We start from the raw sequence: 24,833 nt of genomic DNA on the forward strand, positions 1-24,833 counted from the left end.
GAACATAAAACAATAAATTGTGGTGAAAATTGAAGGGTGTATATAAACGGTAGGGTGAGGGGTGATGATACTATAGATACTCACACGGGCACATGTGAGCAGGATCCCGCAGCATTGTCTTTGATGTTCTTGGTCTGGTCACGAAGTGGGATCATCTACTGGAGCGGATACTGGCTTGCGTGGGTCGCTTGCGTGGGTCGCTTGCTGATATTTTCTAATAGCCATATGTTCTGGCTCATAAGAGCCGTGGTGAACACACAAGAGACACACACATAGGGAGGTCCAAAGTGAGTAAACAGACAAAGCTAAAACACACTAGGGTGTTACTAGCCAAAGTGAATAAATAAAAGAATACACTCACACGGGCTTGTGAGAGTGATGACAATTAGGGCAACTGTTTGCAGCGTGTGGTCCACTGTGGGTGGTAACTTTATCTGCGGTTTTGGTATACGGGCTTGTGTGAGTATAGGTGATGAGGGCAAAGAAGGATATTGGTAGAGGAAAATTGGGCACTGCAAACACTGGATAGCGAGGCTGGTCTTGGATAATAAAAAAATTACTTTATTAAGGCATGAGAGCCAATGTTAAAAAAGCACAAAGTATCCCCTGACGCATTTCTCGCCCTGCACCAGACACGGAGAGGCGTATCAGGCTATACATCACCTGGGTGGACACATTGGATTTTGGTCATATCGTAGATGAACATTATATTCACCGTGGTCTTTTCCACCCATTACAATTCAATTTGCTATCCCATTACTACCAATCACATGTGGTCCTATTACTTTCACCACATCCACTGTGGTTGATTTGAGCATACTTAGGGGAGCCTCTCTCCCCACCTTTCTAATGATGAGGGCAAAGGTTTGCAGCGTGGGATCCACAGTAATTGCTGTATCTGCAGTCACGCAGTTTGAACTTGGGGTAGTTGATAATCAGGTAGTTGGAAAGATAAAAAATGATTTTATTTATTCACTTTGGCTAGTAACACCCTAGTGTGTTTTAGCTTTGTCTGTTTACTCACTTTGGACCTCCCTATGTGTGTGTCTCTTGTGTGTTCACCACGGCTCTTATGAGCCAGAACATACGGCTATTAGAAAATATCAGCAAGCGACCCATGCAAGCCAGTATCCGCTCCAGTAGATGATCCCACTTTGTGACCAGACCAAGAACATCAAAGACAATGCTGCGGGATCCTGCTCACATGTGCCTGTGTGAGTATCTATTGTATCATCACCCCTCACCCTACCGTTTATATACACCCTTCAATTCTCTCCACAATTTATTGTTTTATGTTCCTTCTCCTTACATGCGCTCATCTGCACTCTTTTCACCACTATACCAAGGATCAGGGGTTGATCCTATTGATTGAGCCGCAGTACCATCAGGGCCAGTATTAACCCTTTGACATTTAATCCTTGTCACTCTGAGCCTCGCCTTTTCTTTTGATTTACGCCCCCTTAAAGGCTCTACATAGATTCACCCATGTAAGGGAGCGCCACTGCCTTCTCTTTTTGCCATTAGCATAAAAGCCCATTACAGTTAATGGCAGGCCTTCTTTACTTAAACACAGCACTTAACACAGTTACTGAGCTTTAAAGATCCCCGTTAGCACTTAACTATATGTTAACATCATTTAACGTATTGTTAAGTATTTAATGGAGTTCTGAGGCTATACCCCTACGTGTACCTGCTGCAGTTCATTTCTAAAACTCAGTTTCATGTATCAGCCCCTTCAGGTTGAGGCACTGAGAATAATTGTTGTATTTATCCTAGGATTCGCAAAGCATAGAATAGTAAACAGAGTTGTGCAAGCAGAACTTTCTCATCTAGGTCACCGTCCATAGGAAGACCAACTTAGAATCTCCTGTGTAAATAAAGCACCATTAGAAGCTGGAGTTCCTAGCCTGCCATATCACAAGGGACTTTCCAATCGGTTGGCAACATATATAATACAAAAAAAGAAAATGGAGTATCGCGGTTGTATTATCCAGTAGTTTTCTAATTTGGAGAAATATTGAGTAGAGAGTGCGTGGGGAGAGTACTTAGGGATTTGGTTCAAAATGTAAGGAGGGACCGTGTCATGAAGAGGTTGTAGGGGCGAACCAGACTCTTGGAATTTATTCTGCTGGGTATGGGAAGCGAGTGTTGGGATAAGCACAGTGAAGCTGTAGTCGTAGAACGGTTGGTGAGGTAGATGACCCTTGCAGCACCTCTATTTAGGGTGGGCTAGAGGGAGGACAGACTGAAGAGGGTGAGACCAATTTAGAGCAGGTTACAGTAGACAATTCAGATATAAAAGGAGCATGAATTCGAATTTTGGAGTGCGTATTTCGGAGGTGCAGGTGGCAGGAATTGGTAATGTACTGGATGTGTGGTATAAAGGAGAGGGAAGAGTCAAGTAGGACATCTAGACATCTGTCTTGTGGTATCTGAGCATAGTGGAGTTATCTATTGTCAGGAGTCAGACAGGTGGTTAGAATTAGAGGATAAAAAGGATTAGTTCTGTTTTGCACATGCTTGGATAGTACTAATGCAAGAGGTTACATAGCAAAATAGGACAGTTTATGAAATAAAAAGGAATACATCCGAAAACTGGAAACCCAGAAACATTGCAATATGTTCTCCATAGGATGGTGAGGAGAAAATGTGATATTCACACACATGCAAATGTTTCCCCAATGCATAAATCCCGAACTAGTCCCTGATACAGTGATATGTATTGCACATTTTTGACTTTTTGCTGTTTTAGGTTAAATTTAGAACGATTTTAATAACAGCTTAGATTTAAAAGTAAACATTAAAACGAGAGAACAAATGCTTTCACTTTATGACGCCTACAGTACATAATGCTAAAACTGGGTCTGTACTATTAAAACCATATTTTACTGCTGCTTTGCAGAGGTTAAAGGAAATCTGCAAAGAGCAGCAAACATTGTACTGGAGTCTTTCATGTGGACTTTGCTAACATTGTCTCACATGCTTAGCCCTACACGTTGTATCACGTAGTTACTGAATTTTCAGTGTGTTATAAACATCTCACAGGAACGCTGAACAGTCTAAAGATATGTTTTTTATTAATGAATAAATTACAGTGTTGCTGATAAATAACCTCAATCAAACCATAATCTTGTACAGTGTTGCAATAAATGGGGCTAGAAGATAAGAAATGTCTTACCTTTGCATTTCCCTAAGTTAGTGTGATCACTGCTGGGTCCACCAGGAAGTTCAAGAACATGCTGCCAGTCAGCATTATCTTCTGAGCTTTGCACCATGCCACAGATGTTATCATACTCAAAAGCACATGTGTCCAAAAAGCTGAGAGAAGATGCTAGGCAGTAAAAAGAAAATCAATTACATATCTTGACACAGTAATTTATGGATGGGGTAAATAAGCTTCAAATGCATTGCTATTAACAGTTGTTTCATTGGAACATCTTGTAATAACATATCTCTTTAAATGGCTAAAACGTTTGCTTTGTATATGTAGAGCAGGGGTGCACTTGCAGAGGCCCCGCGCTCTTCCCCGAGGCATTTAAATTAAATGCCGCAGGATCGCGTGAGGTCTCTGTCTAACTTACTGGGATTCAGAAGAGTTGCTGTGATGGATTGCCATGGCAACACGGTTTCAAATGACGCCTCGGTGTCATGTGACATGATGTCACATGCCTCTCGCCATGGCAACGTGGCATCAAATGACACCGCGGGTTTACATGATGTCACATCATGTCACGTGACCCATGGCGTCATTTGACGCCGGCAAACAAGGTAAGGGGGCGCGAGGGGGAGCAGGCAGGGGGGAGCAGCTCCAAAACTTTGCGCTCCCTTGATGTAGAGATTACAACTGAAAAGACAATTGGCTTGGTTGAAAATTAATGGATTCCGTAACAATACAGTTTAGAGCTGCAAAATATAGCTAAATAAATACAGCCGTGCCTTTACAATGTAATGTGAAAGCAGAAGTTTACTGATACATGGCTTTTAAGTTATGAAAACCCAAATATGGGTGGGTTACTCCTATAATGCTACTAAAAATGAGGCATTATACTTCATAAGCTTTCAATAGTTACAATCCCTCCAATTCAAATTTATGCCTAATATACAGAAAGCAAAATACTCAATGTTTTCATTCAAATTTTTCTATTTCTACTGTAGCCCCCCCCCCCTCTAGGGACTACTAATTAATGTAAACGGTTAACGGCCTTAATAGGTTAGCTGGATGAGATCACTCTTTTATTGCCCCTGCCCATCATGTGATGTAGACTGACTGTGCAGAAAGGATTGTCACTTCCTTGTGTGTTTTGTGACCAGTGATATCACCATAGGGAGATAGAAGTGTATATATTTCACTCCACCCAATGTTCTGGAAGCAGGTTCATTGGAGTTCCTTCAGAGGGCCTCACTGTGAATACTGTAAATGTTTAAGTGTATATTTATGTATAGTAAGGTTATCCTGACCCTGTTTATTATTTTCCGCTACGAAACGTGCCCTATATAGTTAGTGCCTATAGAAATTGCCCAAGACTGTTCTCATGATGTAAGCAGTTCTTAGCAGGAGTTCTCAGAGTAGTAGCTCCGGAGCAAATTTGGATCGGCCCCACTGGAAAGTCCCTCGTAAACTCCCTATCTAATATGCATGAACGAGGTATGCAGTACACAGTAATAGGATACTGAAACCCGAGATGGGGCATTATTGACGTTATGCAGGAGATTGCAAATCTTACCAATACTAAGGAAAATAAGCATAAGTACTTGCCCGGCGTAGGAGTGAGAGCTGCCAGGGGAAGAAGCACAGAGCAACTTTATGATTTGCCATCAGTTAATATGTCTACTGTGAAGCCTGTCCTTGTATGGTGAGCCTTATAAACAGATGTTGAATAAAGCTCTTTTTATACTATAACATTTCCTGGTGCACATCCTTATTCTATCTGCATATCCACATCCAGCCTGCACCAACCCAGCACCCTGAACAGGTATGAGAGACTGAGCACTACCATGTACATAGTCAATATTCGATATAAACTCCTTAAGAGACGGGCAATGAGGGTTACCCTACTTATAGGTCATTTTATATGCCCACGCCTAGGCTGTTTAATGTAATTATTTGATGCTCTGAAGTTGGCCAAATAAAATACTTGATTTTGTTATCTGCATCTTTGCATCTTATCTTATTCTTTAAATATATAAATCGTTGTCTTATAATGAGTACGTTGGATAGGGAAGTCCTGTGGATGATATAAGAAGTGTTTTCAAATGTTTGGCGCATAGAACGAAAAATATAAACCATTGCTCCAACTGACTTTTGTCGTAAAACAGACACATACACCAGGAATTGTAAGTGCACTAAAATTAATAGGGTGCCAGTAACTTCTCTTTAACAATAACCAGTATTTTTTAAAACAGTCCAACATAAATAAAAAGTAACTGGATAGTGTCTTTTGTTCTTTTCATGGCTTTAGTTGTTATAATAATATTTCACGCCACTCACAAAATGCATTCGCTTTAATAAAGTACAGAAGATAGCCCTTGTTCTTAGAAAATATCTTACATGTGTGTTTTTTTAATAAATCAGTTCTGTACTATGGAAAAAAAAACAGACACATACGAATAACAAGTTAGTGCATTCAGAGAGCCAGTGTTTAAACCAATTGTGGTGTACGGTGTGTACATCATCACCTTTTTCTCAAGGAACAAAATGACGCTTTGGTGGGGAGGTGGAGGCGGTATGGATGTTGTCTGTGGCAAACACATGTAAATTATATGTAATATTACATTACAAGCATGTGCCACTTTTGAGCATTATAAATGCATCAACATTGTCTGTCATGTTTTTCATGCCGTACAGGACAAATGCAAGTTAATACAAATAATTATTAGTGCATTCATATTTATGAACATGAAACACACCATACAAACAATAATACATTTAGCAACAAATGTAAGAACATGATGAATGACATACCAATATATGCCGCAAATAAGTTTAAGTAATTGCTCTTTTAACGCAAAGCACTCTTTCAATTCGTTAAAAAATAAATAACATTTATACAGCCCCCTATGTTTGTATCTTAGGACTAAGGAGCCGTTAAAAACATTGTTATCATTGAAAGTCATGTTCTGCAGATGCATACCCATGCGTGACTTAATTAATCTGGTATATAATATGTTTTGAACTTTATAAAATGATTAATATTGTCATACATTCATCCGGGGCACATTAAACATGTTGGAAACTTACTGCAGTTGTACAGACGATTCAGCTTTCGGAGATCATAATCACTGAAATCCATTCGCTGTCCAATCACATCACTGAATGCAGCAATCCTAGTTACGATGGTTGGTTCGGAGCCATTCTGGAAGGCTGTCTTGCTGTAGTGCATAACAGATGTATAGTCGTATGGGACATTTAAGGCACTTGACCGAGTATCCTCATATTTATTAAAGTTGTGCTCTCTCCCTTTGGAATGAAAAATGTTGTAGTCTATTTAGTTACAATTTACATATATTGCCTATTTATTCATGCTTTTATCTCGTTTTTATGTAATAATGTACATATTATCCGTCCCATTCATTTAATAAACTAGTCCAAGCACCTTTTATGAATTCTTTGTAGTATGTTCATTGTTTGTAGCTTCTGATAAAATGTGTAATATTTACATACAATATATACATTATACATTACATACAATATATACATTATAGCCCAGTCTGACAGCTGAAGCCATTACATTTTGTTGTTACATACATGATGTTGATGTATAAAAGTTTTCCAGACCACATGGTATACGTTTGTCAATCATGATCCATCCATATAATCCCAATAAAATATGTACAAATATGTATATAGGAACGTTCTATGCTGGTTTCATAACATTAAGTTACTGGTTATTTTAGTACTCTAGTAAAAACCTTTTTATAAGGGCACTACTTTCCATGCAGTATTTAGACAAGGATAATAAAATGGGGAGTGAGATTTTAATAAGAAGGCATATGAAGTCACATTGTGAATCCCAAATACAGTACATGAACAACAAAGATTAAAAGACAGGATTTGATAAATAAGGGGGTGGATAGTCCTGCTCAACTAATTGATGGAAATATAGTTACAGGGCGGTGCTAGCTAAGATCTAAGATAATTTAAACTTACAGAGGTAAAGAGAACCAGATAGATCTTTTGTGATGCACACTTAAATGTCCATTAATATCAGTGACGTTGGTGTATAAATTAAAATTACTTTATTACAAACAAATATAAAATAAATGTGATGTTATCAACTAGATAAACACATTTAAAAGTGAGGGGTGTGCGCAGAGAGATAATTTCAATTACTACTCTGGTGCATGAAGTTTCCACCAAGAGAAATATACATAATATAGTATGAGATTATTCGGGCTATATAATATATAGTATATATAATAATAATAATATATATATATATATATATATATATATATATACTGTATATATATTATATAATAATAATAATATATATATATATATATATATATATACTGTATATATATATAAAAGACTCTATAAGGAAAAGTATTCCCTTGGCTCATAGTCAGAATCTTGATGGTGTTCTCTGATTATATCAGTTGGCCTAATTCCACCACCCTTTCACAGCTATCCTGTTTTGAGGTTACTGGTTGCTCTTCTCATAACCCACATCTGGGAAGACAGTAAAATGTATCAAAATGATTTTATTGGAGGTAGTAAGTCTGTAGCCAGAAAGTGACTATTTGAGGTAACGATCACATATATAGAGGTTATTAAAGAAGCAACCATTGTCATAGTGCAGCATTAGGATTTAGCATCAACATTAGCACTAACATTTGACTCTACAGATCTGTAGCTAAAAGTCACGTATTTGAGTTCACAGGTGAAGGTTATTAAATAGATCACACAAGTTGTTTTCCTTTATTAAATGGTATATTTTTAATTATTTGGTATCTCGTTGGTTATAGAAGGTTTTGCTAGATTTTACATATTGGCATGCCTTGCAACTACCACATTTGTAAGTACCCTGGGTTTGTAGAGAGAGACAATCTTTTTTAGTTGTTATATTGTCATTTTTAAAGTGACTGTGCACTAAAAGATCTTATAGATTGTAACTGCTATGGTAATTAATGGGTTAACCCCTCCCGCTAGCCACTTGAAAGGCCTAACCACCCACTCCAGGGTAACTATCCCCTTCACCCACTCCCTTTACCCCAACAAACCCCCTGCCCCCACAAAGGAATGAGCAAATACCCTAGTAGCAGAATAAGGTTACAGTACTAGGGCTTTTGTCCATTCAAATACAGTATACTGTAAAATACAGTACAAATGAATAAATGTTACCCCTGTCAGGATGAAGCCCATCCTCTTCTTCTTCCCCAAGATGGAAGGGCAAATGCCAAACCATTAAAACACCAGTAAACCCTTAATTACCTTAGTGGTTACTACCCCTGAGGCAAGTAATTGGTCACTGGTTTTTTAAGGGGTGGGTGAAGGGTGTACTGTTATTACCCTGGGAAGGGTGGTTAGGTTTCCCAGGAGGGTTGCGGGATGGGTTATGGTGTAACTCCTTAATTATCTTAGTGGTTGTAACTGCTATGGTAATTAAGGGGTTAACCCCTCCAGCTATCCACCCGGGAGGCCAGACCACCCACCCTGGGGCAACTACCCCCACTCCCTGCCCCTTCTACCTCCATCACCACACACACAAATGGGCAAAAGCCCTAGTAGCCAAATGGATAATAGCGCTTTTGCCTATTTGTGCAGCAAAATAAAAATATACAATACAATTCAATTGACATTAGAATACTGTATATTCAAATAAATAGTAGACAATAAACCCATTAATTGCCACTGTAGTTACATATGCCCTCAACAGGGGAAAAGATAACCACATTGGTAATCAATGGGCACCCTACTACCCACCCCCTCTAACAGTAACAACCCCCGCTCCTCTCCCACAGTAATGGGCAAAAGCCCTATTATCCAGATCTGGATAATAGCGCATTTGCCCATTAAAAAGAAAACATTAGCCATTAGCATATAGTAAATAAAAGTTGTATTTACCCCTGCCAGGATGAAGTCCATCGTCGTTCATCGTCGTCCTTCTGGTCCTCCTCGTCTTCCTTCTCTGTGGGCAGCAACATTAAAATTAAAAAACTAGCTACTGGCCTGTAACCCTTTAATCACTTTAATGGTTATTAACCACTATAGTACTTAAGGGGTTAACCCCCTCCCCCGCTATCCACCCGGGAGGCATAGCCACTCCCCCCGGAGCAACTACCCCCATCCCCCACCCCCTCTGCCTCCATCACCACGCGCACAAATGGGCAAAGCACTAAGCCAAATATGGTAATAGCACTTTTGCACATTTGTGTTGAAATAAATACACAATAAAATACAATTGACATTACAGTACTGTACATTACAATACACAGTAGGCATAGATAAACACATTGGCAACAAATGGGCAACCTCAAAAAATAACAGTTAAAAAATAAAATACATTTCACTTAAATAAAAACAAACATTAGCCAAAAAATGCATTGATTGTCAATGTGGTTATCTATACCCTCAAATGGGGCATTGACAAACACATTCCAATCAATAGGCATCCTAAAAAAAATACACAATTAAATAAAATGCAATACAAGTGTTTCTTATCTTTGCCGGGATGAAGATTCATCCTCCTCATCCAACTGTGGCACCAACAACTTTTGACCCACGAAGCAATGATCCTCATCCTGAAGATCACCATGATAAACAGAAGTCTACGATCCTCAGTTGCTTGCAGAAGAGGCCCTGGTGAGTAGATCTTCCTATCGTCTTTCTTTTCTTCTTATCTTCATCCTTGTCTTCTTTCTTCTCTTCAACTTGTGCAAGAGGAAATGTTGCCACGTCGTCTTATTTCGGTCAAATGAGATGTGACAGGCCTTATATATGGCCTGGGATGTCACATTTGACTGACAAATGGTACATCACAAATCAGATTGGATGTAAAAAATGTCCAGGCATCAAGTTTGGCAGAGAATGACTTCTCTACCAAACTTGATGGAATCACATGGTATATCCACTAATTCGATTGGTTGATGTCCCATGTGATGTCTTTCCTTTTTTGGAGTAATGTGACATCAATAACCACTAAGGTTATTAATGGGTTAACCCATCCTGCAACCCTCCTGGGAGGACTAAACACCCTCCCCGGGGCAATTACAGTACACCTTTCACCCACCCATTAAAACACCAGTAACCCGTTAATTACCATAGCGATAGCAACCGCTAGGTTAATTAAGGGGTTACTAGTGTTTTAATGGTTTGGCATCGGACCTTCAATATTGGTTAATAGGAGGAGGAGGAGGAGAACGGGCTTCATCCTGGTAGGGGTAAGTAAAACATTTATTAATTTAATTTGTACTGTATTTTACTATATACTGTATTTGAATAGGCAAAAGCGCATCAGTAGCTATATTTGGCTACTAGGGCATTTGTCCATTCCTTCGTGTGGGGGGGGGTGGTTTGTTGGGGTAGAGGAGGTGGGTGAAGGGGGTAGTGGCCCTGAGGTGGGTGGTTAGGCCTCTCAGCTGGGTAGTGGGAGAGTTAAGCCCTTTATTACCTTAGCGGTAGTAACCGCTAAGGTAATGAAGGGGTTAATCCTTCCCGAAACCATCTCTGTAGCCTAAACACCCACCCTGGGGCAACCATCCCCTTCACCCAACCCCTCTACCTCCAAAAAAACAGGTACTTTAGTTTAAACCCTTCATTACCTTAGCGGCTAGTCGTAATGACATGAGTTTTATAGAGCATTCGTCGCTATCCTATCACAGTTGGCTCCTAGCAAAAGTTGCTATTTTCCTTGGTGTAAATTCCCAATATAAGAGAAACAGCTAATAATACAAAATGTATTTATCTTTTCAAATATTTCTAAAATGTATGTTTGAAGGAAAGTATATGACCAGACTTTTGTTTGTTTAAATGGTTCTACTGTTCTAGTTATTTGGAGATTTAGGCAAACTGGAAATTCAGACAATGTGCAAAATGCAGTAAAGTACATGTTTGAATAATAATTCCAATAATTGTAATTCCGAGACCATTCCAAATATGAAAAGTTTATTTTAGGGACTTGACAAAACCTATAGACAACAATCATGACTATGGTGGGATATTAGTAGTCTTTAAACCGACATAAAAAATGACTTAATACCAAGAGGCATACAAATTAATTTACCCCCTCCCCTATTGTGGAGGATAGTTTTCTGAAGGCATGGGAAGCAATCCTTTCCAATGCTCTATAAATGCTCCAGTAAAATAATTTTGATACATTTTACTGTCTTCCCAGATATGGGTTATGAGAAGAGCAACGACTAACCTCAAAACACGATAACTGTGAAAGGGTGGTGGAATTAGGCTAACTGATATAATCAAAGAACACCATCAAGACTGATTATGAGCCAAGGAAATACTTATCCTAGTAGAATCTTTTATATATACATTAGATGCTGTAGCCCGAATAATCTCTATACTATATGTATATTTCTTCAGTATCTGGTGGAAACTTCATGCACCAGAGAAGTAATTGAAATTATCTATCTGAGTACACCCCCCCGCCCGTCACTTTAAATGTTTTTATCTATTTGATAACATCACATTTATTTTATATTTGTTTGTAATAAAGTTATTTTAATTTACACACCAACTTCACTGATACTAATGGGCGTTTAAGTGTGCATCACAAAAGATCTATCTGTTTCACTTTACCTCTGTAGGATTTGAGAAATGCAAGCAGAATTATGTAATTATGTAGCATTTTATAATGAGCCCATTCCAATAATAAAGAACTAGAAATGAAGAAATCATGCGTGTTGTCATTGTCAGTAGCAACAGACTATCGTCTTTTGAATATTGATGTCAAAGATACTTTATAAAAACAACAACAATAGTTGCTGATTATTATGCTATTTTAATAGTTTGCAGTTATATTAAAATTACATTTTTATAAACAGTTTGTTGTAAATTAATTTGATCTCAATAAATAACTGGACAAAAGACTGATTACTACAATCTTGTATGTAGAATGTAAAGAAGGAAAGAAGATCTTACAAAAAAACGCCACAAAGTAATTGATAGATATTAGCAAAAATATATAAATATACCATGTGTGTGTGTGTGTGTGTGTGTGTATGTATGTATATATACAGTGTTCGACAAACCTATACATTTGCACGCCCTGGGCGAGTGGATTTAACATCGTGGCGATCTCCTATTGGCTCAAGCAGCACACGTGTGGTACTAGGTGGCGAGTAGATTTTTTTGTTCGGCGAGTAGATTTTTTGGTGATTTGTCGACCAATGTATATATATATATATATACATACATATATATATATATATATATATATATACATACATATATACATATATATATACATATATATATATAGCAAATGGAAATAGAACTGTATGCTCATTTGCATGTCTTAGGCAGGTCTGCAACCCCACCTTTCACCATTATCACCCAGCATACAGCACTTCCACTGCAGCAAGGGATTCTGGGAAATGACATGCAAATATATATATATATATATATATATATATATATATATATATATATAAATATATATATATATATTTTTTTTTATTTTTTTTAAATACAAACATACCCAATCCAGTTTTTAATTCTGTCTGCATATGATCAAAGATTAGTAATCACTGAAGCAAACTATAGAAAAAAAGATGAAACAGTACCAGATTGAATCCTGTCCCAGATAATATTCACATAGTCATCGCGGTCCGAGCGGGACTGTTCATGCCAGAATCCCAGTGCATGGAGAAATTCATGCTGAATCGTCGCTATCCTATCACAGTTGGCTCCTAGCGAAAGTTGCTGTTTTCCTCGGCGTAAATTCCCAATATAAGAGTAACAGCTAATAAAACAAAATGTGTTTAATCTTTTCATTATTTCTAAAACTTATGTAACTCTTTGCATACAATTAGATTAAGTAAGTAGGATGGTAACTCGGTGGATATTCAGTATATTCCACCATTGTGCCATTTTACTTGAATTACAACCGTTTTAAAAAACTGCCACAAAGAGAGACATTTAGGTCCAGATTTACTAAGTGGGGCTAAGATAAAGAAGCTGTTATGTGACTTTGGATTAGTATAATTTAGAGGAAACGGATAAAGGAAGGTTGCTTTTATTTTACCTGCCAATGTCAGTGCAGTAAGTGATGGGTAGAATTGTGTAGCAATGAGCTGAGGAGTTATGGTGCATTTATTATTATTGGCCATATCAAGTTCTAGGAGGTGGCAAAGTCAGAAGGACCGGTAATGAATTCTAAATCCTGTCACCCTTTTGGACTCTTGTAGAATCATAAAAGACATTATAAATCAAATATAATCTCTAATAATGACACCAGTAGTACCATAGCACAAACAAATCACATACCCACTGTCCTTGAAGACTGATATATAATTAGCTTCACCCTCCCAAGGCTTGAAATCAATGCATGTTTTAAGTCGGTAACGTTCAAAAGCTTCCAGGACAAGTCCTTTTGCATTAATTTCTGTAAAGAAAAGAAAACGGAAGTTTTTCAATTGCCACAACACCGGTAATATGACATATGTGCTGAATAGCAGAGTACTGCGGAGCATCACCATGCTCTAAATATCGCATGTGTCTGCTGTCTGTCCCTTGCTGATCTCTCACTCACAGTAACAACAAACTTTAGTCTACTTGTGCATAGAAAGTGTTTGTCTATTGGTTTTTGAGGGGGGTGGAGAGGTTGAATCATGTGATCATGGTTTTGTTTTATCTGAAAGATGTTTCCTGCAAGGGGTTTGAGAAAGAGACACCCACACGTTCAACCCTATTTAATAAGTGGTGGAAAAGTGGTGTCTAATTGTATAGTACAGGGGCTCTGAAACTTATCTTTGGGAACCGTGCATCAGTTTATTATCATACCACCAACATAAAAGGTATCCTATTAATTCTAGTGTTGACTTTTGGAAGTATTCCCCCTTTCTTCTATTATTGGTAGTCTGCTACTTCAGTGATCTGTACTCAAAAGTTTTACTCTATTATCAAGAATACTACCATGAAAGTCACAGCAGTCTCCTTTATCAAAACACCTGCCAAGTGAAAACATAAAAACAATATATATATATATATATATATATATATATATATATATATATATAGATAGGCATTCCTTTGAATAAATTAGCACATAAAGGCAAATACAACAACTCAGTTAATAAAGAAAAGTAAGTCCACCGCAATATAACAAAGATACGCCCTTTCCTCTGTTGCTCGACTGCTAAAACTCTGACTCAGGCCCTCATTCTCTCCTGTCTTGATTACTGTAACCTCCTGCTGTCCGGCCTTCCTGCCTCTCACCTGTCTCCCCTACAATCTATCCTAAATGCTGCTGCCAAAATCACTCTACTCTTTCCTAGATCTGTCTCAGCATCTCCCCTCATGAAATCCCTCTCCTGGCTTCCGATCAAATCCTGCATCTCACACTCCATTCTTCTCCTCACTTTTAAAGGTTTTCATTCTTCTGCCCCTCCTTACATCTCATCCCAAATTTTTCGTTATGCACCATCCAGGCTCTTGCGTTCTTCTCAAGGATGTCTTCTTTCTACCCCCTTTGTATCTAAAGCCTTCTCCCGCCTTAAAACTTTTTCACTGACTGCCCCACACCTCTGGAATGCCCATCCCCTCAGTACCCGACTAGCAACCTCTCTATCCACCTTTAAGACCCACCTTAAGACACACTTGCTTAAAGAAGCATATGAATAGCACTGTGGATATTCTGAACACATGATACATAAAGCTTGGCCCCCTGCAGACGCACTTACCAGAACTCCCTCCTACTGTCTCTGTACGTTCTCCCTACCTACCAATTAGACTGTAAGCTCCTCGGGGCAGGGACTCCTCTTCCGAAATGTTACTTTTATGTCTAAAGCACTTATTCCCATGATCTGTTATTTATATTATCTGTTATTTATTTGATTACCACATGTATTACTACTGTGAAGCGCTATGTACATTAATGGCGCTATATAAATAAAGACATACAATACAATACTAGTACATTATGTCCAGTTAAAAAAACTTACATTTATTCCATAATGTGTTGAACAAAGACAGCAAAAATAAGCAACATTTCAGATCACAGTGACTCTTTCCCAAGCCTCAGAACAAGTCACTGTGACCTGAAACGTTGCTTATTTTTGCGGTCTTCTTTCTTCCTGAACACATTATGGAATAAATTGAAGTTTTTTCATTTGGACATACAAATGCAGTATATTTTATGTTCATTTTGGGTGCAAGAAACAGCTAAACAGAGCCTGACCGAGGCCAGATCACAGCTTCCCCACGCCCAAAACTCAGAACAATAATTCCCCATAAGGATTAATACAGCGGGGATCCCTGCTTCTGAATGAGACTCCCGCTGCGTTAATCTTACCGTCCGCAGCAGTCTAGAAGAGCTGCGCAGAGAGAGCAGAGAGAAGCGGTCGCTCTCCCTGTCTCTCCCCGCACAGTTCTTTAAAATGTAAATGCAATTTTTTATTGTAGTACATACAATAGGATTGAAGCAGGGGGTCTCTAGAGCTGAACCGCATTAGTTTCAGGCCAGGTTACCTTCAGGTTACCCGAGGTACAGGCTTCCTTATCGGGTGCCAGTATCTCCTGCAAGTTTAAATGTCCCGGTCACGTGACCCATTCAGAAGCAGGGACCCCAGCTGTGTTAATCATTTTGGGGAATTCCTCCTGCACTGGGCCGTTATGCGCTTGGCCGCGATCACAGCCGCACATGGGCCGCAGTTTACCTGCTCCAAGTGACACGCAGGGAAGATAAATCGTGCTACATCTGAACTAGTGATGTGGACTTTTTGTCTTCATTTCCCGTTATCTGATGGCGCTTCCTGGTCACACCTGCACCTAGAGACTTTGTCCTAGTGTATTTTTTCTTCCTTTTTCTGTCGCGTTTCATAAAAAGCAAAATAGCAAGTTTTCTATCTTCTTGTAAGAATTCACTGAACCTGCTTCTACTACTTTTCAACTATTTTTTGCATTCAACTACTTACTCAGTGATACAACTGCAAAGTGAGCATTTGTGGCAATGATGATGCACATTCCTTATATTTCCAATGATGATGCTTTATACAAATTGCAACTAGAGATGTAGTAAGCATTTTACCCCAGTTAACACTGTTTAATGGAAGAAAGAAAAGCCGAAAATAAAACGTGTGTTAAAGAGAACACACTCCATTGTTTTCAGTAGAGTTGTATTATGTCTTGTATTAAATATTGGGGTAACATTAATGCAACACATTGTGTTAACGAGAACAGTTACGTCTGCTAAATCTGCAAATTAGACATGATTTTAAGTTCTCTAAATTTGTTGAGTGGAGACTGATAGTAAGATTGTTAGAAGACAACTAACTCTTATCAGTTCATTAAGAATGAATTCCATTGCCTGACAAATCGGACTGTTTCCTTTTCGCAGTGAGGTGTATTTTTCTAGTCTGATTTGCGGTTTAACTTTGCGACAGGCATAAGCTTACAGGGCTCCATGTTAAAATGGATTTGAAGTAAAAGGTGACACTGTGTGCTCATTTGCATGTCATTTCCCAGAATCCCTTGCTGTAGTGGAAGCACTGTATTCCAAGAGATAATGCGGAAAAGCAGGGTTGCAGACCTGTCGGAGACATGTGAACGTGCCCACAAGTAATATTTTTATTTTCTATTTAACTTTCTAATTATTGGTTTTCTGAGTAGATTGGCCTCACAGTATCTGGCCTTTACCAATGCCCCTATGACAAGCAGGTCCTGTCAACAGGTTCAGCTTTAATAAACAGTATACATTATGAGACAATAAATTGAGAAACCACCTACCCAGACTATCCTCTAACAGATATGGAACAGGTAATGGCCATCTATATTCATCTCCAATGATTGAGTTCCTTTCATTTTTCTGTGTGAATGAAAGAAAATACAAAGAGTACACATAAAATATATAGTCAAACACTATTTTATTCAGATACTGCATCGTGCATTTTGATTTCTGTAAAGGACATGACACTATTACATTTTTGTAGAATACAAAGTGGGAAGGCCTTACTCATTTGAAAAAAATACTTAACAAGACTCCATATGAAGTTAAATAAATTAATTGTGCATTAACTCATGGTATGCACAAAAACACAGCTACAGATAAACACAAACAGACAGAAACATTAAAAAAGACTGGAGGAAAAATACACGCATGTATAAGCAAAACGATTCCTATCCTGTGAGCTCCACTGTACAAAAAGAAAAAAAGCAAAGAAAAAAAGCTACAAAACAAGTTGGTAAAGGAGCATGGTACACAGAGGAGGGCAAAGAAATAGGGCAAAAGCCAAAAAGCCAAACCACAACAGATATGGGAGGGGAAAAGGCAGCTCGCATTGGGAGGGTACTTTTCGTGGCATAAACCCAAAGGTAACACAATTCTTTCTAGACATCTCCCCTTCAATTATGAGAGCTCAGAGCAGAAATACAAAAAGCAAACAATGTAACACCAGGGGTGTTTCTGTACCGATTGTGCCCTTCTGTCTATCATTACTAAGAAAGAATGAGGGACTCCATCCACCATATACTGGAAGTTATATTTACCAAAGTACCCTGCTATAAAACTAATACAAGTATAGTGCTTTCAATTAGACTTTTGTTCTTTCATAAATCAGTGTCTGCTTTTTTCAACAATATTGTAAAATGCTTGCATTTGGGCAAAACTGATACATCAAACCAAGAATATGAGATTCACTAAGGTCTGTTTCACCTGAATGGCAGGTAAGGCTGGAAAATGTGTTTTCTGTATAACAGTAGCTCAAGCTAAATTATATCTGATTACTACGTATTATAATGGAAGTAAAAACAGAAATAAGAATGAGTAAAAAGCAAAGGGAGAGAGAAAGGTAGCTCGCTTACTTTTACATACTTACTTTGCAATGCTTTCCATGTGTCTTTAGTATTAAAAAAATGTAGATGTTCAAATAAATTTGTTTATTATACATGTATTATTCAGTGATTGCTCTAATGAGTTTGACGATATCCGTAGCTTACTCAGAGTCAAAACTCTTACGCTATATTATTAGTGTTAATGCACATGGAACTGCAAATCCGGACAAAATTATTTGCGCTAACAATGAGTTTTTAATGGTTAGGTGGATAAACTGGGCAACTTTGTTTAATTATTTACAAAAATAATGTTAAATTGTCTATAATTTAATGTGTTCCATTAACAAAATGTTTATGCATTACAATTGTAGCCCATGTTCCTCCCCCCCCCCCCCCCCCCCCAGACACAGATGGCTCTGCTAGGGTGTAATGAGGGCTGGCTAGTGTGTATTGGTGGTGCGTACCTGCTTGTAACAGGAGGGCCTGAGTCTCCCGCGGTGGTATTTGGGGACAACAGGTCCAGGCTTCTGGGGTAATGGCCTTCATCTTTAGTGGTGGTGCAGCGCCTCCATTCTCTGGCGAAACCTAGTGGGTTGGTTGGAATCTTCCCAGAGAAAACCCTGGTCCCAGGGCGAGAGATTCCAGTCTCACACACACAAGTCCTTTGATAAAACAGCAATACACACTAGCCAGCCCTCTCCACATCTTAGAGGCACGATCTGTGTCTGGGGGGGGGAGGGGGGGGGGACATGAGCTACACAATCATAACTGACATTGGTTAAATGTTACATTGTATTGTGTATACAAAAACATTAACATGTGCATATTTTTGACCGGAACTCACCTCATCGAGTTTTATATCTCCTTCAAAAAGATCCAATCCTAACTCTAAAACAGAAAAAAAAAATCCTTTTAAAAGCCTATTTTTTTCTGAAATTAGTTTTTAAAAGAAATAAACAAACACAATAATATAAGTAGTTTGTATACATAAACCTTGATTGATGTCAAAAATATCCAAATCCTTTCCGGCATCCACATCAATTTCTGTAAAAAGAAATACATAAAGTAGAATATTAGATGTGAAAATACCTTCTTTTTTTTATGCTGGGAAGAAGAGCACAAAAATATATTATAGTAAACATTTTATAGATCCCAGGGAGATATTAGCCTCAATTCTGCACTTGAAGTGTCAAAAATGAATCAAAGACAAAGCTAAAATTACAGTGAAATATACACAAATAATATGAGAATAGGGACTCAATAGTCAGAAACCTCAAGCTAATGGCAAGTTCCTATGTAATGTACGGGAAGGCACAGGAAAAATGCAATGTGAAACCATAAAACTTGATTACTATTGTTTTTCCCCCTAGCACATAACCGAGGACACAATCATATGAAATATGGACATCTTTGCATTAATTTCTCCCCCCCCCCCCTCCAGAAATTAAACCATGCTCGGTGAAAGGGTTTTCATTTTTTTGGGGCCTGCTGGATGGAGAATGAAGTGCAGGCCTGAGCCGGCGCTACTGCACAGAAAGCCCCACTGAAGTTAATGGGGCTTTCCATGCGATACCCCTGGATCGGTGGAATTACAGCTTATGGAATAAGGGCCGGGTCTTATTAGCTATAGCAGTAGTAGCTTAGAACATGATAGTTGCATTTGTAAACCTTTATTCCGGTTGGCTGGCGAAGCCAATCAGTAGATACAATATCTAGCCAGAAAAGGTTTAAAAGTGAGTTAAAAGAAAAAACAAATCAGTGCACCTGTAACTGAAAATGAAAGATGAGGTGAAGCTCAAAAGAAAAACCCAGGGGGGGGGGGGGGGGGGGGGGAACCGAGCAGAGCATCCCACTTAAGGTTCTCCGTGCTACTGTGATGAATGAAGCTCCCCATTTAGCAGGGCAAGAGAATGGAGCTGTCCACAGATAAAAGGAAACAAAAGGGGTATGGATTAACAAAACCACTGCCCTTTCTCTCTAATCTGTCTTTCTCTCTGGTATATGTCCCTTTCCTCTCTCTATCCGCCACTTTGCTGGCTGAAGAGCTCTTCTCACAGCACGCCCTCCCCATGGGGAATCTTAGCTGGAGGAGCAAGACTGAGACCCATAGAGAATGGAACTGTATTTCGGTTATATGCTACACATACTTTACTTTTGATGTCGAGTAAGTGATATGAGCTTAATGTTTGTGATAGTAACTACTAGAATACAATATATTTATTACTGGCAAGAAGGAAAATGTGACAGTATATTGTTAACAAACCAAAGAAATGCAGATTTGTAAACATATTGCAAACAAGAGACAGCCCTAATAATGCATCTAAAACCCCGGTCGGATGTAACAATTTACATCTAAATCCAGTAACATAATGTACTTCCGCAACAATTTTAAAAGACAAATGAGAGGAAGTCGCACTCGTGGTGTTCAGAAGATCCTCAGACCATTTTAATGGCATTCAAAAAAGACAAATAGTGGTACACTGTCTTTTACTTTTGAAACTTGTGACACTGGGGGGATCTCGCAACGGAGACGCCACGCACAGCGGAAAACCCAAACGAATCTCTTTGGATAAACAGCTGTGCGGAGAAAGTGCACACTTTGGTATATTCAGCCTACCTTTAGAAATAACATAATACAAATGTGTGTCTGTTTACAGAGATATCAAACACTCTTACTGTTTTTAAGATCACCCAAACTTCTTTAGTGCATTATGAATTACATGTTATCTTAAGCAATTAGTTGTAATTGCTTTGTAATACAAAATTAATACAGTAGACGAGAATCACTGTATCTGCCACCAGGCCAGAGGCCAGAGGAAACTGAAATATTGCCAATGCAAATTGCCTGAAAATGGAATGCAATTTGGTTGGCAACAAATCTGTTTTTTTTGTTTAGCACATTCATTAAAAATGATCTACAGTATGCATCAGTGTAACAATGCCTTTGAATCCACTATTTGCCCGATTTGATGCAAAAATCTAAATCATTAATCTCCCATTGCGCAGACAGGCAAAATAGGGCTTTCACTGAAGAGAAGGAAGGTTGGAGAAGAGGGAGAGATCAAGACTAATGTTGGTACATTAGGTGACATTTGTTGCCAGGACTTTTTGGGTGATATGCTATCTCAATGCTTAATGAATACCCCGAAAATGTGTAAATACAGTATATAATTTTGTGAGGTTGCCTAATTTGCATACGCAATGTGTATATGTAACGGAATTACACAGTCAAAACCAAATTGCCCCCCCAAAAAAAAGAATGCTGTTTTCCCATGGCTTGGACATGCAATAAGTTCTTAATGAGTATAGTGGGCTGAAAATCCATACAGTTTTGTGTCTGATCCCCAGTCACTCATACTGCAGGTTTCACTCCAGTCCATGTAGAACTTAGTCAGTGTGCTAAGCTTACCAAACAGAGAGAGGATTTGTAATTTAAATATTTGCTATAAATGTACAATCAAAAACTAGTAACTTCACCAAGGAGTCATCAATTGGATGTTGGCAAATAAATAAATATACAGGCAGTCCTCGTTTTACAACGCTTCGCTTTACAACGAATGGCTTATCCAACGCTATGCAATGCATACCTATGTTAATTTTTACAACGCCAAAACGGCTTATCCAACGCTCTAACGACGCTTTGCAAAGTTCTTTATGTGTATATAATATATATATATTATACTATATAATATATTATATTTTTATATTATATATTATGTTATATTATATATATAATACAGTATATGCACTATATAATTTATGTGTGTGCTGCATATCTTATTGTCTGCGTAAAATATTTTATGTATTTTAGCATTAAAAATGCCTTCAGGGGGAGGCGCATGCGCGACAGGATCGGAGATGGAGGCTTGATCTGAGTGCTCCGTGTCTCGCCGGCGATATTTAGCAAAATATAGTGACAAAAACCCATAAAAACCCAAAATAAAACCTCACCATTGATTCAGCTAACAGCGCTGGACACAAAAGAATGGCAGCGACCCGCAAAAAGCCCAAACAGAGGGTAGATGTGCGCACCTATTTCACCGGCGCAAAAAAGCCCAGAGAAACGGCTAATATGGCGGCATCTGACTCTGACTCCGCACCAGAGATAGAGTTGACTACGGAGGAGCCCACGGGTTCCCTCAAATAGGAGATTGCACAGTTACTCTCCGATTTAAAGACTTTCTTCCGAGGGGAGGTGGACCAGCTGAGAAAGGACATACTGGGCATTGGTAACCGCACGAACGCACTGGAGGAGAGGGTGGAGGAGACTTCCAAGTGCCAAGGAGAGATGGGAGCCCAAATTGCTAAGCTGGAACGGAGGGTGACCGAGCTGGAGGAACGCCACGAAGATAGTGAAAACCGGGACAGGCGGAACAACCTACGGGTCAGGGGCATACCGGAGGAAATCCTGGACCCTGAGCGGCTGATTAACAGGTGGATGACATCTATAATGCCAGGGAAATCTGAGGCCGAATTAATTATGGACCGGTGTCACCGCGCACTGCGAGGCCGCCCATTGCCCAATAATCCTCCCAGAGATATCATACTCCGCCTGCATCATTTCACCACCAAGGAGGAAATCTGCGGTCTGACCAGGGCTACCCCACTGGTGCCATTCGAGGGGATAGAAATGGCCATCTTTCAGGACATTTCCCCAGTCACACTAGCGCGAAGGAGGGCCCTCCAACCCATCACTAAACTCCTCCGAGACAAGGAGATCAGATACAGGTGGGCCTTCCCTTTTGCGCTGGTCGTAGTGCAGAACGGCCGGACCCAGGCTCTGAAACATCTAGCTGAGGGGCCAGAGTTCCTGAAGAGGCTGGGGCTCCCGGACACGCTGCAGCTGCCAGAGGCACCTGAGACATACCCTCCCTGTCCCGCTGAGTGGAGGAGAGTGGGAGCAACGAACGGTCAGCGGAGAGACAAAGCAGGTCCATCGAGACCAGTCTGAGGTTCAAGACAATACTCACAGTTGCGGGATGTTGCCTGCCCCGAGCCCTGGCCTGCCCCCCCCCCCCGTTGGCCATTGAAGGTGGGGGTGAGGATGGGAAGGCCACGTTGAATGGCTTCCCTCTGCCTCCTCCGGTCCCCCCCCCTCCCCTTCAGCTCGGCCCCGCTCCCCTCCGTCCCCCCCTCGTCCCACCTGAGACTCACCCGATGACCCGGTCAGCTTAACAAAAGCTGGACCAGCCACAGCAGAGCGGACAGGACAAAAGAGGAAAAAATAAAAAAATAAAAATCCGAACAGATGTACGTTTCCACTCACCAAGATGGCGGCCCAGCAGCACACGAGGGTCAGGTTGGTGAAGAAGCGCAAAAAAGCAATGGAGGAGCAATGTTGGCGCGAAGTCTGGGAGCTCCGCTCGGCTCCACCAGCAGGACACGCCTTCCCTCTCTGCTGCTCGCGGGCGGATATGAGGACGTTGTCGCGATGACGTCAGGGGGCGGACCCACCCAGACCATGGACGACCCGGAAGTGACAGCCGCGGAAGCGGCTGAGTCTCACTGACAGCCATAGAAGGCGACGGAGGGGACTCTTAGGGGGTACGCGCACTCCCCCGCGAAGAAGCTGGAGAAAGGGACAAGATCCCGGAAGGGACACAACAATGCGACAGGTCCCGGGACTGGCTGAGCTCTAATGGCTGGGATTAAGCTTGGCAGCTCTTTAAATAAGGGGGGGGGGGCGGGGGGTGGGGTGCTGCCAGATTCTTACAGGGGCACGGGGTGCGATCCGGTTGGGGGGGGGGGCAACGATTTTACCTTCAGACGATTTTACCTCGCTTCAGCTAAAGAAAAGAAAAAAGGGGTCGCTATACTATTTCACAACCGAGTCCCGTTTGAGGTTGAACGAATAAAGCGTGACCCAGAGGGTCGATATCTCATCATAGTGGGTCTTCTGCAACATTGCAGGGTGACCCTAGCATGCGTTTACGCCCCATGTGAGCGTGACCCACAGTTCTTTGATGCATTTTTCCTTAAACTTCAAAGTTGGGCAGTCGGAAACGTTATAGTAGCGGGAGACTTTAATAAAGTTCTGGACCCCCGCATTGATAGATCCCCTAGACAAGAGCGAGATAGACAGGCAGGAGTCACAGCACTGCTGGAAGGACTACTGAGAGGTTGTCTGGTTGATATCTGGAGGGAGCAGCATCCCGGCGAACGTAGTTACTCGTTTTACTCACACCCCCACGACAGTTATAGTAGGATCGACCACTTCTTTGTCTCGGGCAGAATGGTCCCCCAAATATCCGACACTATAATCCATGACATTACATGGTCGGACCATGCATCAATAGAGCTACGATGCACACAAATTAGACCAATTAGTCCCGGAGCAAATTGGAAACTAAATGAATCCCTGATTAAGATCCCAGAAATTGAGCAGACAATTAAAGATGAGATTAGACAGTTTTTCTCACTAAACATGGGTACAGTGGATTCACAAATAACGTTATGGGAAGCCCACAAAGCCACGCTGAGGGGAACGTTGATCAGTCTTGCAGCAAGACGAAAGAAGCTAAGGGAGGCCAAATTGACCCAACTATATAAGAGGCTACATGAGCTCTCCATACTCCATAGCCAATCAGGTGGAGGGGATATCTTAAAGGAGTTGAAGGATGTAAGGATTGAACTTAACCTCCTCCTCACATCCCGGGCCGAGAGGGACATAAGCTGGACAAAGAGGAAATTCTTTGAAAAAGCCAACAAGCCGGACACCATGCTAGCTAATCGGATCCGCAATAAGCAACCAAACTATAATATTCAGGCAATCAAGACCAAAACAGGAGATATGTCCTCCAACCCTAAACGAATAGTGGAAGAGTTTAGACTTTTTTTATGAGCAGTTATATAACGGGGAGAAGGTTGCACATAGCACAAAAACTAG

The 24,833-nt window shown here is 40.1% G+C and overlaps 1 protein-coding gene across 1 annotated transcript in view; it reads right to left on the bottom strand.

Annotated features, from left to right (window-relative positions):
- The window catches only part of MEP1B (meprin A subunit beta), a 64,472-nt gene that overhangs the window by 24,007 nt on the left and 15,632 nt on the right, over positions 1-24,833 (bottom strand). Inside the window, exons 3-9 of the mRNA XM_075584701.1 lie at positions 18,941-18,991; positions 18,792-18,835; positions 16,904-16,982; positions 13,445-13,562; positions 12,742-12,920; positions 6,239-6,457; positions 3,179-3,331 (exon numbers count right to left, since the gene is read on the bottom strand). Of these exons, the coding sequence (XP_075440816.1) occupies positions 3,179-3,331; positions 6,239-6,457; positions 12,742-12,920; positions 13,445-13,562; positions 16,904-16,982; positions 18,792-18,835; positions 18,941-18,991 (843 nt within the window). The remainder of the gene's footprint in view (positions 1-3,178; positions 3,332-6,238; positions 6,458-12,741; positions 12,921-13,444; positions 13,563-16,903; positions 16,983-18,791; positions 18,836-18,940; positions 18,992-24,833) is intronic.

The sequence above is a fragment of the Ascaphus truei genome, chromosome 2 (assembly GCF_040206685.1).
Source record: "Ascaphus truei isolate aAscTru1 chromosome 2, aAscTru1.hap1, whole genome shotgun sequence".
NCBI classification, from domain to species: domain Eukaryota; kingdom Metazoa; phylum Chordata; class Amphibia; order Anura; family Ascaphidae; genus Ascaphus; species Ascaphus truei.